Here is a 17,365-nt window from a genome sequence, read left to right as displayed (position 1 = left end):
CCAGAGCACTCTAGAAACCAGGAGAAAGTAAGACTTTATTAATTCATCATATACAGACGCTGACCAAAGTACCGTATTTATTTGAGTATAACGCGCACACGCGTATAACGCGCACCCCTAATTTTCAATTAAAAATCGGTATAAAATCATTGTAATTGCCAAAAATCATTTATTGTATTTATTGTATGTCCAGCCATGTCCCCCGTATGTCCAGCCATGTCCCCCGTATGTCCAGCCATGTCCCCCGTATGTCCAGCCATGTCCCCCGTATGTCCAGCCATGTCCCCCGTATGTGCAGCCATGATGTCCCCCGTATGTGCAGCCATGATGTCCCCCGTATGTGCAGCCATGATGTCCCCCGTATGTGCAGCCATGTCCCCCGTATGTCCAGCCATGTCCCCCGTATGTGCAGCCATGATGTCCCCCGTATGTGCAGCCATGTCCCCCGTATGTGCAGCCATGTCCCCCGTATGTGCAGCCATGTCCCCCGTATGTGCAGCCATGTCCCCCGTATGTGCAGCCATGTCCCCCGTATGTCCAGCCATGTCCCCCGTATGTCCAGCCATGTCCCCCGTATGTCCAGCCATGTCCCCCGTATGTCCAGCCATGTCCCCCGTATGTCCAGCCATGTCCCCTGTATATGCAGCCACCTACTGTTAATCACCGCGGCGCGGGAACATTACAGACAGCGTTCGTTTGAACAGCTGTTTTCCCTGCCGCGCATAGACACTCCCCCTTGCTCGCGATTGGACAGATCCATCCAAGGGGGAGTGTCTATGCGCGGCGGGGAAAACAGCTATTCAAACGAAAGCTGTCTGTAATGTTCCCCGCGCCGCGGGGATTAACGTTGTAGCGGCGTTGGTGGCGGCGGCGGTAGCAGCGGTGGTGGCGGCGGGGGGAGGGGGGAAGTATTCTAGTATCGGCGGTATTAGCGGGAGTACGAGTACTCCCGCTAATACTCGGTATCGGTCCCGCCACTGTCATCCCACCCCAGTCCTCGTGTATAACGCGCACCCAAAACTTTTTTTTTTTTTTTGGGTATAAAATTTTGCGCGTTATACTCGAATAAATACGGTAATAGTATTAATAAGCCAACTCTCCCTGTTGGAGCTCTCTATACTTCCCCAACCACAGCTGTAATAATAATATGAGTCTCATTCTTCCTGCTGTACTCTTTTGTAGAGTGAAAAGACGTCAGTGCACCCTCACTTTTTCTGAACCCCCACTTCCAACCAAAACTGAAATTAACTTTTGGACAGATTTACCATGCATCACTCAGGCAAAGATACAAACAGTGCCACTTGCCATGCGGTGCTTATACTCATGGAGGACATAGGAGGCTATGGGGAAATTTCCCGCCATATCTAGTTTTCCCGGCACCGTATGAATGGTGACTCCACTGCCCAGACCGGTCTTCAGTTTGTTCAGCATGCGCTCAGCCAGGTACTGTTTGGCATAGCTGGGATCAGCCTCAATGTTGGCATAGACATCAGGTGGTGGGTTTGGGAGTTTCCACTCCAGTTCCCCAATGAGCTTATTGATCTTCCCCTTATCTAGAGAGACCGGGCTTTCACTGTAGCTCATGACCACCTGTGTGCCGCATTCCCCACTTACTGAGATGTAGTTCCCATGGACCAGGACCCCAACTGCCTTATCGGTTTGTGGGTGGGAGACCATTACTGCCCAGCGCAGCCAATCGTAATTCTTCTCCATGAGTTTGTGTATGGCAGTGGCTTTTTCATCATCCGGCAAGGCCACATTTAGTGGTAGGTACTTTTCCACGTCTTCTTGGGCTTGGGACTTGAAGTAGGAGGCGCAGTCTCTGGAAGTGTCCTCCATTCTTTTATAAAGAGCGGCCATTTTGTCTGTCCATCTGCCCATCATGACCTGGGTATCCCGCCCGGTCAGAGAACCATTAACAAAAAGGCACAGGAGACCTGTAGCTAGGACAAAGTTGACCTGCTGGCAGAAGGCAATCATCTGCCAGCGACGTGGGTGGTTGTCTCGTATCACCTGCTGCAGGAGGGTCACGTGGTCCGCCAGCACGGAGATGCCCAGCAGGCGGTTATAGAGGGAGTTGAGCTGGCGGTCAATCTTGTAATCAGTTACGTATTGCAGGAAGACTTCCTTCTCTTTGTCTTTGTACAGTTTCCCTGCCCGGACCACTGTAGCCAGCTGCTGGTACACCACCGTGATGCTATCTTCACATTTAGTGACATCGGAGTCTCTCATTAACCCCTTGCCTGCAGCCAGCTGCCGGTCGATGGACTCCAGGGTCTTCTTAACAAACTCTATTTCATCGGCGGTAGCGGTCTCATTGATCTGAGCAATGAGTCCCAGGACCACCGAGTTCACTGACTGGAGGAAGCCCACTGACTCCCATGCCTTCGCAAAGACCGCCATCAGAGAAGCACAGTGTGTGAAATCTGTATGGGAAGAAGACAAAGAGAGTAATCAAATACTAATTCAGCCATGTCTAAGGCCATTCAGGGCTCCTTCACATCTGTTTTTGTGCTTTGAGGTGTGTTGCGTTAATGCATCCAATTAATTCTGAATGAACTATCAACACACTTAAAGTGGGGGTTCACCCGAAAAAAAAAAATTAACATTAGATTGAGGCTAATTGTGGAAAGCACAATCGGGTGTTTTTTTTTTTTAAATCAATACAGTACTTACCGTTTTAGAGATAGATGTTCTCCGCGGCTTCCGGGTATGGTCTTCGGGACTGGGCGTTCCTATTTGATTGACAGCCTTCCGACCGTCGCATACAGCGCGTCACGAGGTGCAGAAAGAAGCGTTGCGGCTCTATACCGCGCCTGCGCACCGACGTTCGGCTACTTTCGGCAACTCGTGACACGCAGTATGCGACGGTCGGAAGGCTGTCAATCAAATAGGAACGCCCAGTCCCGCAGACCATACCCGGAAGCGGCGGAGAACATCTATCTCTAAAACGGTAAGTAGTGCATTGATTTTAACCACTTGAATACCGGGCGCATGTAAAATGACGGCTTCACAGTGGCTCTGGAAACTCAACAGGACGTCAATTGACGTCCTGGATTCCTCCGGCTACTGGGGGGCGCGCGCGCGCCCGGCGCATCCCCGAGATGCCGATGCGCGTACCTGGCAGTCGCGATGTCCGCCAGGCACCCACGATCAGCAGTGACAGAGCAGGGACGTGGATCTGTGTGTGTAAACACAGAGCTCCACGTCCTGTCAGGGGACAGAGGAGACCGATCTGTGTCTCTTGTACATAGGGACACAGATCGGTTACCTCCCCCAGTCACCCCCCTCCCCCCACAGTTAGAACACACCCAGGCTACACATTTAACCCCTTCCTCACCCCCTAGTGTTAACCCCTTCCCTGACAGTCACATTTATACAGTAATTAGTGCATATTTATAGCACTGATCGCAGTATAAATGTGAATGGCGCCAAAAATGTGTCAAAAGTGTCCGATGTGTCCGCCATAATGTCGCAGTCCCAATAAAAAAATCGCAGATCGCCGCCATTACTAGTAAAAAAAAAAAATAATAATAATAATAATAATAATAATTCTGTCCCATATTTTGTAAGCGCTTATTGCGATTTTTTTTTTTTTTTTATTATTTTTTTTTTTTTTACTAAAAATATGTAGAAGAATACGTATCGACCTAAACTGAGAAAAAAAAAATTTGGAAAAAAAAATTTGGCTATTTATTATAGCAACAAGTAAAAAATATTGAATTTTTTTTTCAAAATTGTTGCTTTTTTTGTTTTATAGCGCAAAAAATAAAAACCTCAGAGGTGATCAAATACCACCAAAAGAAAGCTCTATTTGTGGGGAAAAAAGGACGCCAATTTTGTTTGGGAGCCACGTCGCACGACCGCGCAATTGTCAGTTAAAGCGGCGCAGTGCCGGAAGCTGAAATTTCACCCGGTCAGGAGGGGGGTATATGTGCCCGGTATGGAAGTGGTTAAAAAAAACACCCGATTCTGCTTCCCACAATTAGCCTCAATCGAATGTTACAAATGTGTTTTTCGGGTGAACCCCCGCTTTAAATGTTTGAAAAGCTGCTCCTTTGTGCACCATAACACATAACATGCATTACCATCATATTTCTATTTTCATTGGGGTGAAATGTAGGGGTCCTGCGTTAAGCTGGGGTGTCCCTAACTAAATGTAATTGATTGGTTCTGCCTGCAGTTGTTAAGTGTTCTCCAGTACATAGAGTTAGAAGTTATAATCTATTGGGTTATGAATATTTATTCTGCCTTGACCAATCACTGGGGGAGGAAGAGGATGTCTGTTTAGAAGGTTCCTCCAATCATTATCCTGGTGTCCCATGTCCCTGGGTGTGTTCTAATTGTAGGGGGGGTGGCCTCACTAGGGGAAATGACTGATCGCTGTTCATACATTGTATGAACAGAAGATCAGCATTTCTCTCCCTGACAGGACGGGGAGCTGTGTGTTCACACCCACAGCTCCCGGTCCCCGCTCTGTAACGAGCGATCGCGTGTGCCCGGCGGTGATCGCGCCCGCCGGGCACGCGCACGGGAGTCGGGGGAGAGCGGGGGGAGCGCCCCCTAGTGGCATGCGCGAGAGCCGAGCATGTCTGCTGTTATCTTACATAGAACTCCCTTCCTAAATGTGCCCCTCTGCAACTAGTTTCACTTTGGTACCAGGGACAAAATTTCACCAACAAAAGGATTAATCCCCACCCGTGCCATGACCCTGTCCCATGGAAGTGCCCTTGCTGGCCTCATAGTCTTATAAAAAAAAAAAAACTTCTAAACAATAAAGGGGAAATCAGTTCAAAGCAAAATGATAGTTTTCTAGAACCTTTTGTGACCTGATCACCAATCCTTTATCTCCCCTGAAGCTGAACTGAAATTTCTCATTCTGATTTCATTGAACTTTTCACAGTGTACATTAGAAGCTGCAACAAGTGAGATAGAACCTACGGGCCAGATTCTCAAAAAAGCGCCTATCTATAGGCCGGCGTAGCGTATCTCAGATACACTACGCCGCCGTAACTTAGTGAGGGAGGTCCCGTATTCTCAAAGAACTTGGGCCAGATTCACGTAGCTCAGCGGATCTATAGATCCGCTCGATCTACGTGAATTAAGATCCGCTCCCGCAAGTTTAGGAGGCAAGTGGCTAATTCACAAACAACTTACCTCCAAACTTGCGGCGGCGGATCCTAAATCCCCCGGCAGAATTAAAATTCCGCGGCTAGGGGAGTGTACTATTTAAATCAGGCGCGTTCCCGCGCTGATTTAAATGCGCAGGCGCCGTCCGGGGAATTTCCCGGCGTGCATTGCTCCCACTGACATGACTAGGACGTCAGTGGTTGCGACGTGAGCGGGACTTGCGACGTGCGTGTTCGTGAATCGGCGTACGCAAACGACGTAGGAAAATTCAAATTCGACGCGGGAACGCCGGCTATACTTAACATTGGCTGCGCCTGATAAAAGAAGGGGTAAGTATACGACGGGAAAGCCGCTATGGAAACGACGTAAGAACACATATTATTTATCGTAAATCAGCGGGAACGCCCCCGGCGCCATTTTTAAATTGAAAAAAAGATCCGATAGTGTAACACTGTCGGATCTAGCCCTATCTATGTGTATCTGGTTCTATGAATCAGGCGCATAGATAGGACCAGTGTAAGTCAGAGATACGATGGTGTATCTGTAGATAATACACCGTCGTATCTCTTTGTGAATCTGGCCGCTTGCGCCCAAAGTTACGGCGGCGTAGTGTAACTGTGCCGGCGTAAGCCCGCGTAATTCAAAGTAGGCTAGTGTGGGCGTGTTTTATGCTAATGAATCGTGACCCGACGTGATTGACGTTTTTAACGAACGCCGCATTCGCCGTCCGTGAACGTATCCCAGTGCGCATTGCTCCAAATTACGCCGCAAATAGTCAATGCTTTCGACGTGAACGTAAATTACGTCCAGCCCCATTCACGGACGACTTACGCAAACGACGTAAAATACGACGCTGTTGGTACGTTTCCGACGTCCATACCTAACATGACTTACCCCTGCTTTATGAGGGGTAACTTTACGCCGGCGTAAACGACGTATCTTGCTACGCCGGGCGCACGTACGTTCGTGAATCGGCGTATCTAGCTAATTTACATATTCGACGCGGAAATCTACGGAAGCGCCACCTAGCGGCCAGCGTAAATATGCAACTAAGATACGACGGTGTAAGAGACTTACGTCGCTCGTATCTTAGCCGAATTTATGCGTAACTGATTCTAAAAGATACGACGGCTCTCATTCGGACTTACGACGGCGTACGTGGCGATACGCCATCGTAAGTCCTTTGAGAATCTGGGCCTACATCTTTTCTTGGCTGAAGAAGGCAAAATTGAATAATATTAGCCTTTCTCCTATCCAGGTTGGATGCTCTTCATTCAAAAGTATAGCATGAATCAGGAAAATACGACATTGTGGCCACTAGATGGAGCTGACAATCGACAAAGGCCCGGATTCAGAGAGCAATTGCGCCTGAGTAACCATAGTTACGCAGCGCAATTGCTTGCTTGCGCCGGCGTAACAAATGCTCCTGATTCAGGAACATCGTAACGCCGACTGCAGCCTAAAATCTGCGTGGCATAAGGCTCTTATGCCACGCAGATTTTGGGCTGCATTCTTGCGATGACCGCTAGGGGGCGCTCCCATTGTGCTCAGCGTATAGTATGCAAATTGCATACTAACACCGATTCACAATGTTGCGCGAGCCCTGCGTACGCAAGTTACGGCGTTTCCGTACGGCGTCTTTAGCGCAAGGCTGCCCCTTCTAATAGTAGGGGCAGCCAATGCTAAAGTATACCCGCCCTTCCCGCGTCGTGAAATTTGAATTTCACGTCGTTTGCGTAAGTGATTCGTGAATGGCGCTGGACGCCATTCACGTTCACTTTGAAGCAAATGACGTCCTTGCGACGTCATTTGCCGCAATGCACGTCGGGAAAGTTTCCAGATGGCGCATGCGCTTTACGATCGGCGCGGGAACGCGCCTAATTTAAATGATTCCCGCCCCCTGCGGGATCATTTAAATTGCGCGCGCTTACGCCGGGCAATTTTGCCGGCGCGCCCTCGCAATTTACGGAGCTACTGCTCCGTGAATCGAGGGCAGCGGCGCAAATTTGCGGGGGCGCAGGGCAAAATCGTTGCCCTGTGCATCCGTAATTTATGCGCAATTCTTACTGAATCTGGGCCAAAGGAAATACAGTGGAACCTTGGATCACGAGCCTAATCCGTTCCAGGAGAATGCTTGTAATCCAAACCACTCGCATATCAATGCAAGTTTCCCCATAGAAGTCAATGGAAACAAAGATAATTTGTTCCACATTGACTTCTATTGCATGCAATATTGCATGTGGCCCGTGGTGGGGGCGCTAGAGAGACTCGGAAATACTCGGAGACTGCTCAGTTGCACTCGGAAACCCTCAGAAAGGCTCGGAAACACAGTGGCCCGGATTCACAGACATCGGCGCATATTTATGCCGCCGTAGCGTATCTCTTTTACACTACGCCGGCGCAGCGCACCGAGGCAAGCACTGGATTCACAAAGCACTCGCTCCCACTCGCTGGTAAAGATACGCTGGGTTCCCTCTGCGTAAGCCAGCGTAGGTGGAAGTGGGCGTGAGCCATGCTAATGAGGCGTGACCCCATGCAAATGATGGGCCAAGCGTCATAGAAGTACTTAAAATGAACGGCGCATGCGCCGTCCCGTGGCCGCATCCCAGTGCGCATGCTCAGAATCACGTCGAAACAACTCCCTAAGATACGTCGAATCACTGCCTACGACGTGAACGTAACCTACGCCTAGTCATATTCACGTACAACGTAAACGACAAAAGATACGACGGCTGTGTTCCCTGGTCCATACCTTTGCATGACTTGCGCCTCCTATATGGGGAATAACTTTACGCCGGACGTACGACTTACGCAAACCGCGTATATGATGCGCCGGGCGCAACTACGTTTGTAAATCGGCGTATCTCCCTCATTTGCATATGTGCATAGAAAATCTATGGGAGCGGCAAATGCGCCCGGCGTAAATATGCGCCCACGATACGAAGGCGTAGGCAAGTTACGTCGGTCGGATGAAGCCTATTTTCAGGCGTATCTCAGATTGTGGGCACGGCGCACAGATACGACGGCGCATAGTTACACTTACGCTGCGTATCTCGAGATACGTCGGCGTAAGTGCTTTGTGAATCCGGGCCAGTATTTCCAAGTACTTTGAGGCGGCTTCGAGTGTCATCGGCACACCCGCAGAGGCTTGAATCCTGCTCGAGACAACACTCGCAAAATGAGTCAGGATTTTTTTTAAATAATAGCTGGTATTGCGAAATGCTCGTTACTCGCAATCTGAGGTTCCACTGTAAATACTTTTTATGATCATCAGCTCCATCTAGTGGCCATAATGCGGTGTTGCGTCACTCTATTCAGTAAGAATTACTAAGGGCTAGATTCAGGTAGGTGCGCGCATTGTTACGGCGGCGCAGCGTAACGTATTTACGCTACGCCGCCGTAAGTTAGAGAGGCAAGTGCTGTATTCACAAAGCACTTGCCTCCTAAGTTACGGCGGCGTAGCGTAAATTGGGCCGGCGTAAGCGCGCGTAATTCAAATGAGGGTGAGGGGGCGTGTTTTATGTTAATTCTTAGTAACCCGACGTGATTGACGTTTTTCCCGAACGGCGCATGCGCCGTCCGTGGAATTTCCCAATGTGCATTGCTCCAAAGTACGCCGCAAGGACGTCATTGGTTTCGACGTGAACGTAAATTACGTCCAGCCCTATTCGCGAACGACTTACGCAAAAAATTCAAAATTTGACGCGGGAACGGCGTCCATACTTAACATTGCGTACGCCTCATAATAGCAGGAGCAACCTTACGCTGAAAAAGCCTAACGTAAACGACCTAAAAAAATAGCGCCGGGCGTACGTAAATTTGTGAATCTGCGTATCTGGCCCCGTACTCACGACCAAACATGTCTGCTGAAACTGGTCCGCAGACCAGTTTCAGCAGACATGTTTGGCCGTGTGTTGGCCCGAGCGGACCATTTTGGGACGGATCGGACAGGTTTCCAGCGGACAACTGTTTCCCGGACTTGTTTTAAAACAGTCCGCTGGAAACCTGTCCGCCCGGACATGTACGGTCGTCTGTACAGACCTACCGTACATGTCCTGCCGCCCGCATCCCTCGCATGCGTCGAATGACTTCGACGCATGCGTGGAAGCATATTTAAGGCGGCCCGCCCACGTCGCCGCGTCATTGTCGCGGCGACACCGCGTCATCGACGCGGCGACACCGCGGACACGCCCCGCGTAATGTTTACGCGCGGGCTTCTGTTCGATGGTGTGTATAGCCATCGAACAGAAGTCCCCGGGCAGTCCCCGGCCAGACATGTCCGATGGAAACGGTCTGCAGACCGTTTTCATCGGACATGTCCTGCCGTGAGTACAAGGCCTTAAGGTCATTTGCATATTCTACACCGAAAACGACGGAAGCGCCACCTAGCGGCCAGCGTAAATATGCACCCTAAGATACGACGGTGGAAGAGACTTACGCCAGTCGTATCTTAGGCTAATGTCAGCGTATCTTGCTTTCTGAATACAGAAAGAAGATACGCCGGCGCAGCTTTGAATTTACGCGGCGTGTCTCGGAGGTAAAGCGACGCTTATTCTAGCGGCACTTTGCCGTAAATTTCGTGGTGCTATTCGGCCGCTAGCGGGGCGCTTTTACCCCCCGCTAGCGGCCGAGAAAGGGTTAAAGCCACTGCAAAGCACCTTTTGCAGAGGCGCTTTGCCGGCGGTATAGCCGCGGTGCCTATTGATTTCTATGGGCAGGGGCGGTGGAGGAACAGTAAACACACCGCTCCTTCACCGCTCCAAAGATGCTGCTAGCAGGACTTTTTTTTTACCGTCCTGCTAGCGCTTTGCAGGCGATATTTTTAGCGTTATAGCGCCTGCAAAGCGCCCAAGTGTGAAAGGGGTCTAATATGCAGACTGCTAGTAGAACTAGAAACCACAATGCTGCGTATGAAATACAGCTGCAAATATGGAACAGCAAAAAAAGAAAAAAATCATGTCAAACAACTGATTTCAGGGTAATGTTGCAGCAACCTCTCTAAAGCTGGCTAAATATTATAGAATTCTCTTGTACAATTTTATTTTAGCTTTACCAAAATTAGGGTTGTCCCGATACCACTTTTTTAGGACCGAGTACAAGTACCGATACTTTTTTTCAAGTAGTCGCCGATACCGAATACCGATACTTTTTTTAAATGTGTCCCCAAATGCAGCCATGTCCCTCACATATGCAGCCATGTCCCTCTAGCCATGTCCCCCACATATGCAGCAATGTCCCTCTAGCCATGTCCCTCACATATGCAGCAATGTCCCTCACATATGCAGCAATGTCCCTCTAGCCATGTCCCTCACATATGCAGCCATGTCCCTCTAGCCATGTCCCCCACATATGCAGCCATGTCCCTCACATATGCAGCCATGTCCCTCTAGCCATGTCCCTCACATATGCAGCAATGTCCCTCACATATGCAGCAATGTCCCTCTAGCCATGTCCCTCACATATGCAGCAATGTCCCTCTAGCCATGTCCCCCACATATGCAGCCATGTCCCTCACATATGCAGCCATGTCCCTCTAGCCATGTCCCTCACATATGCAGCCATGTCCCTCTAGCCATGCCCCTCACATATGCAGCAATGTCCCTCACATATGCAGCAATGTCCCTCTAGCCATGTCCCTCACATATGCAGCAATGTCCCTCTAGCCATGTCCCTCACATATGCAGCAATGTCCCTCTAGCCATGTCCCTCACATATGCAGCAATGTCCCTCTAGCCATGTCCCTCGATGCGGCGGCGCGATGCGGTGGCAGCGGCGGGGGGGGGGGAAAGTATTCTATTTAGGTATTGGGGGTATTTGCGCGAGTACGAGTACTCCCGCAAATACTCGGTATCGGTCCCGATACCGATACTGGTATCGGTATCTGGACAACCCTAACCAAAATCATATAATATGAGGTCACACCCAGTGTTGCCAACCGTCCGTATTTTTACGGACAGTTCGTAAAAAACAGGCACTTTTTTACCCCGTTTGTAAATGTCCGTGGTTACGGGACAGTGCCAGTAAAAATAGCCGAGATCGGTTTGGCTTGGAACTGCGCATGGAGATTGGAGGCAGAAGTTGATGGTGGCTGCGGTGGCACCACAGAGGGGGATGGAGGCAGGGGGAGATAGTGGCACCGCAGAGGGTGGGGGATGGAGACAGGGGTTGTTGGTGGCACCGCAAAGGGGGATGGAGGCAGGGGATGATTGAAGGCAGGGGGGCTGGGGGAGATTGGAGGCAGGGGGAGATTGGTGGCAGGGGTTGTTAGTGGCTGGGGGTGATTGGAGGCAGGGGGTGATTGGAGTCAGGGGGTGATGGTGGCACCGCAGAGGGTGGGGATGGAGACAGGGGTTGTTGGTGGCACCGCAGAGGGGGATGGAGGCAGGGGACGATGAGGGCAGGGGGTGATTGGAGGCAGGGGGTGATGGTGGCACTGCAGAGGGGGATGCTGGCTTCGCAGAGTGTGGGGACGGAGACAGGGGTTGTTGGTGGCACCGCAGAGGGGAGGCAGGGGGCCTAGGGGAGATTGGAGGCAGGGGGAGATTGGAGGCAGGGGGAGATTGTGGCACCGCAGAGGGGGGTGAAGGCAGGGGGTGTCGGTGGCAGAGGGGATGGAGACAGGGCTTGTTCGTGGCACCGCAAAGGGGGGTGGAGGCAGGGGATGATTGGAGGCAGGGGGGCTGGGGGAGATTAGAGGCAGGGGGAGATTGGTGGCAGGGGGTGTTAGTGGCTGGGGGTGATTGGAGGAAGGGGGTGATTGGAGTAAGGGGGTGATGGTGGCACCGCAGAGGGTGGGGATGGAGACAGGGGTTGTTGGTGGCACCGCAGAGGGGGATGGAGGCAGGGGACGATGAGGGCAGGGGGTGATTGGAGGCAGGGGGTGATGGTGGCATCGCAGAGGGTGGGGACGGAGACAGGGGTTGTTGGTGGCACCGCAGAGGGAAGGCAGGGGGCCTAGGGGAGATTGGAGGCAGGGGGAGATTGTGGCACCGCAGAGGGGGGTGAAGGCAGGGGGTGTCGTGGCAGAGGGGGATGGAGGCAGGGGGTGGTGTGACTAAATAATTTGCCCTTATTATATCGAAAATAACAAAAATATGTTTTTTTTTTACCTTAATATCTACTTAAATCACATTGCTATTTGCCTAGCGTACTTGTTTGTAGCCTAAATACTGAAATTTGCACCTAAAAATGTAATTTAGTAACTTTTGTAAAATGCCAGTAAAAACGTGGCTGCGCCAGTAAATTTCGGGTGTCGTGCCAGTAAATTTCAATCTGGTAGGTTGGCAACACTGGTCACACCTAAACACTTTCATATTGTATGCCATCGGGCCGGTCCTTGCACTACAATGTTGAAGGTACATCTAAAGGAAATTGAACAAAAAAAAAATTGTATAATGTGTAGCCAGCTTAAGAGTGACCTGTTGGTTCCACTAGGAATTGTGTGTTATAGAAGAGGAAAGAAAATGAAGTGTCAGCTCAGTGTCCCGGTGACCTCCACCTGACCAGGAAATTCCCTTGTGATAAAATGAGCGCATTGTACAGAATTCTCACCATACGTCCCACATACAGTACATCTCGTCTCATGCTTTGCTATACAAGCGCTTTGGATTACAAGCATGTTTCTGGAAGGAATTATACTCGCAATCCAAGGTTTTACTGTATTATGTTATGCATTGTTATATTGTGTTATTTTGGTTTATGATAAAGCTTTTTGTTATGGTAAATACAATACAGTACAAGCATAATACATACAGTATTACATGGTCTTAATTATAATAATTCACATACACTCTACATTTCCAATCACACATCCACTGTCTCCATCTCTATAAAGTCCTATAACATTCTGCAAGTGAAATCTTATTATTATATTATATAAATTATTATATGAGATTGTATTATATTGTTAAAATGTATTGTACACTTTGTACCTGTATTGTAGGAGGTCCGTCCTTCTCTCGTCTGTCACTTGTTCTATGCTCTGATTGACTCTTATCTGCATCTTATCAGAGCTCTGTATCATGTGACCAGCCACAAATAATAGCCTGTGCTCCAATTGGCCACGGGGGCCCCGGGACACACATTGTTGGGGAGGACACTACAAAGTCACAGGATATGGTACTGTCCTTGTCATACTCTTATATGGGTCCTTCTCCCTGTAAAGGTCTACTTCCAGTCTACAGGAAGGTGACCCATCTGGATGCACATTGACCCTTCCCTTAACACAGGGTTTGACAAATTTGCTTGGATTCTAGGAGCCAGCTAAAAAAGTTAGGAGCCAAAAAACGCGCCCCGTCCCGACGAGCTTGCGCGCAGAAGCGAACACATACGTGAGCAGCGCCCGCATATGTAAACGGTGTTCAAACCACACATGTGAGGTATCGCCGCGATTGGTAGAGCGAGAGCAATAATTCGAGCCCTAGTCCTCCTCTGTAACTCAAAACATGCAACCTGTAGATTTTTTTAAACGTCGCCTATGAAGATTTTAAAGGGTAAAAGTTTGTCGGCATTCCACGAGCGGACGCAATTTTGAAGCGTGACATGTTGGGTATGAATTTACTCGGCGTAACATTATCTTTCATAATATTAAAAAAAAGGGGGATAACTTTACTGTTGTCTTATTTTTTAATAAAAAAAAGTGTAATTTTTTTTTCCAAAAAAGTGCGCTTGTAAGACCGCTGCGCAAATACGGCGTATAAAAACGATCGCCATTTTATTCTCTAGGGTGTTAGGATAAAATATATATATAATGTTTGGGGGTTGTAATTAGAGGGAAGAAGATGGCAGCGAAAATAGTGAAAAATGACATTAGAATTGCTGTTTAACTTGTAATGCTTAACTTGTAATACCAACGGCCACCACCAGATGGCGCCAGCTCACACATCTGGTGGTAATAACTTGTAATACCAACGGCTCACCACCAGATGGCGCCAGCTCACAAAAAAAAATTTTTTTTTTTTTTGCCCACCTTCCAAGCCAAGTCGCCAGGACGCTATTTCTAGTCGCCATAGCGACCGGGATTTGTCGAGCCCTGCCTTAACATATTCAATTCAGACCTCTCTTCAGGCTGGAATGATGATACAAGATAGCCAGTAAATTCAGAAAAAATATGTTTTGGATGGAAAATGTAAGAATTGGGTCTATGCAACATGAGGACCCCACCGACCACCAGCAATTTATGTTGGCGGAATGTTGCATGGCCAAGTGACCCTTCACGGAGTAATGAAAAACAAATAGGATCAGACTAAAGGCCCATACACACGATCGGACTTTGACAACAACGGTCCGACGGACGTGTTTTATCGGACAATCTGACCGTCTGTATGCTCCATCGGACAATTGTTTTCGTTTTTTCAACGGTCAAATGTTCGCTGTGCATGCTGTCAAACTTTCCGACAACAAATGTCCGATGGAGCATCATTCGATCGTGTGTGCGCAAGTCCATCAGACTAAAGTCCAAAGTATAAACAGGCATGCTCCGAACCAATGCTAAAGATCAAACAACAATAGCAGAAGTTGGCCAAAGGGTGGCGGTAAAGAGCTGAAAAACCATGTGATTTGGTGAATGTTGTCTGTCGTGTGTATGCATACCAAGTTCGCGGTCAATGCCCCTTCGAACCAAAATCCTCGGAACAGTCCGATGGAAGTCCGATCGTGTGTACAAGGCGTTAGAGATATCCTGCAAGCTCCTAAGTTTTGGGCTGAGCACACATACATATGCCGGGTACACACGAGAGGATTTATCCGCGGATACGGTCCTCCGGACCGTTTCCGCAGATAAATCCTCTGAGGATTTCGATCCGCTGGATTGTACTCACCATCGTATCGAAATCCTCGCCGAATTCACACCGCGGTGACGTGTCGCGCCGTCGCCGCGATGATGATGCGGCGACGTGCGCGACGCTGTCATATAAGCAATTCCACGCATGCGTCGAATCATTACGACGCATGCGAGGGATGGGTTCGGACGGATCGATCCGGTGAGTCTGTACAGACCACCGGATCGATCCGCTGGAGCAGATTCCAGCGGATAGATTTCTTAGCATGTTAGGAAATTTTTATCCGCTGGAAATCGGTCGGCCCGAAATATATCCGCTGGATCGTACACACCAGCGGATCTATCCGCTGAAACCGATCCGCGGATCAATTTCAGCGGATCGATCCTCTCGTGTGTACGGGGCCTTAGAAGTAGAACACTTAGGGCCAGATTCTTAGAGGAGATACGACGGCGTATCTCCAGATACGCCGTCGTATTTCTGCGTCCGGCCGGTCGTATCTATGCGCCTGATTCTTAGAATCAGTTACGCATAGATATCTGTTAGATCCGACAGGCGTAAGTCTCTTACGCCGTCTGATCGTAACTGCATTATTAAACTGACCCCTAGGGGCGTGTACGCTGATTTACGCAGCGAAATATGTAAATCGGCAAGATACGCGAATTCCCGAACGTACGCGCGGTCGACGCAGTACAGATACCCCGTTTATGTTAGGCTTTTCCCGGCGTAAAGTTACCCCTGCTATATGAGGCGTACATGCGGCGTACCAATGTTAAGTATGGCCGTCGTTCCCGCAACGAAATTTGAAAACTTTGCGTCGTTTGTGTAAGTCGTCCATGAATGGGGCTGGACGTAATTTACGTCCACGTCAAAACCAATACCTCCTTGCAGCGTATTAGGAGCAATGCACACTGGGAGATTTCCACGGACGGCGCATGCGCCATTTGTGAAAACGTCAATCACGTCGGGTCACAGAAGATTAACATAAAACACGCCCCCCTGTCCCACATTTAAATTAGGCGGGCTTACGCCGGCTGATTTACGCTACGCCACCGCAACTTACGGAGCAAGTGCTTTGAGAATACAGCACTTGCCCATCTAAGTTGCGGCGGCACTGAACGTAAATCGGATACGTTACGCCGCCGCAAACATACGCGCTCCTACCAGAATCTGGCCCTTAGCCTTTACTCTGGCCTGCCATGGGTCTCAATATACTCATAGGCATAGGATAACAGTATGATGGAGACCCATCTGATTTTTTTCTTTTTAGGCTGAGGCAATGATACAAGATAGCTGTTAAAAAAAAAATTGGGAAAAAATAAAATACGTTTTGTAGGAAAAATTTGAGAACTGGGTCCATGCACTATGGAGATCTGACCGAACCACCACCACTGTGTGTTGGTGGAATGTTGCACGGCCAAGTGACCCTTGGAGGATTGGAAAACAGACAGGACCAAATCAAGAGAGATCCTGCAGGCCCCCAATTTTTGGGTTGAGCATGGAGTCAACAGGCACATATTAAGACCTCTTGGGACCCATCGCTGGTGGGCCAAGGGTCTAAATGTCCCCGTAGGCATAATAAAACAGTAAGATGGTGATCTATCTGGATGCACATTGACCTGACATGTTTAGCCCAGACCTCTCTTCAAGCTGGGATGATGATACAAGATAGCCAGTATTAAAACAAAAAATGTTTTGGAAGAAAAAAAATTAGAACTGGGTCCACGTAACATGAGGATCTCACTGACTCGCGCTACCTTGTGCTGGTAGAATGTTGAACGGCCAAGTGACCGTTGGAGCAATGCAAAACAGACAGGGCCAGACTATTAGGTAGATTCAGAGAGATGTGCTTAACTTTGCGGCGGCATAGCTTAGCCTGTTTAGGCTACGCCGCCGTAAGTTAGCTAGGCAAGTACTTGATTCTCAAAGTACTTGCCTGCTAAGTTACGGCGGCGTAGCCTAAAGCGGGCGGGCGTAAGGGCGCCTAATTCAAATCTGTCTAAGGGGGCGTTTTTTTATGTTAATTGGGCTTGAGCTTACGTTTCTGACGTTTTTTTTAACCACTTGCCGACCGCGCACCGCCGTTCTACGTCGGCAAGTTGGCTCTGCTGGGCAAGAGCACGTAGTATAACGTCCTCTCTCTCAGCCGCCACCAGGGGCGCGCACGCGCGCCCCCCGGCTCCCGTGCGTGTGCCCGGCGGGCGCGATCGCCGCCGGGCACACGCAATCGCTCGTTACAGAGCGGGGACCGGGAGCTGTGTGTGTAAACACACAGCTCCCGGTCCTGTCAGCGGGGAAAACGCTGATCTTCTGTTCATACAATGTATTAACAGAGGATCAGTGTTTCCCCTAGTGAGGCCACCCCCCCACAGTAAGAACACACCCAGGGAACATAATTAACCCCTTCCCCGCCCCCTAGTGTTAACCCCTTCATTTTTATAGTAATCCAATGCATTTTT

The 17,365-nt window shown here is 49.4% G+C and overlaps 1 protein-coding gene across 1 annotated transcript; it reads right to left on the bottom strand.

Moving 5' to 3' along the window:
- Nucleotides 1-1,154: 1,154 nt before the first annotated feature.
- Nucleotides 1,155-13,161, bottom strand: LOC120928850. The gene is made up of 2 exons (XM_040339877.1): nucleotides 13,062-13,161; nucleotides 1,155-2,426 (listed from the first exon to the last, which is right to left on the bottom strand). Exon 2 carries the CDS (start codon nucleotides 2,401-2,403, stop codon nucleotides 1,276-1,278), a length of 1,128 nt encoding a protein of 375 aa, XP_040195811.1. The 5' UTR covers nucleotides 2,404-2,426; nucleotides 13,062-13,161; the 3' UTR covers nucleotides 1,155-1,275.
- Nucleotides 13,162-17,365: the final 4,204 nt, after the last annotated feature.

Source organism: Rana temporaria, chromosome 2, assembly GCF_905171775.1.
Source record: "Rana temporaria chromosome 2, aRanTem1.1, whole genome shotgun sequence".
NCBI classification, from domain to species: domain Eukaryota; kingdom Metazoa; phylum Chordata; class Amphibia; order Anura; family Ranidae; genus Rana; species Rana temporaria.
This window is presented reverse-complemented; position numbering and strand designations above follow the sequence as displayed.

Bases quoted from the DNA above. Each gene is read 5' to 3' on its own strand.
- LOC120928850 (XM_040339877.1), bottom strand. From the start codon at position 2,403: ATGGCGGTCTTTGCGAAGGCATGGGAGTCAGTGGGCTTCCTCCAGTCA.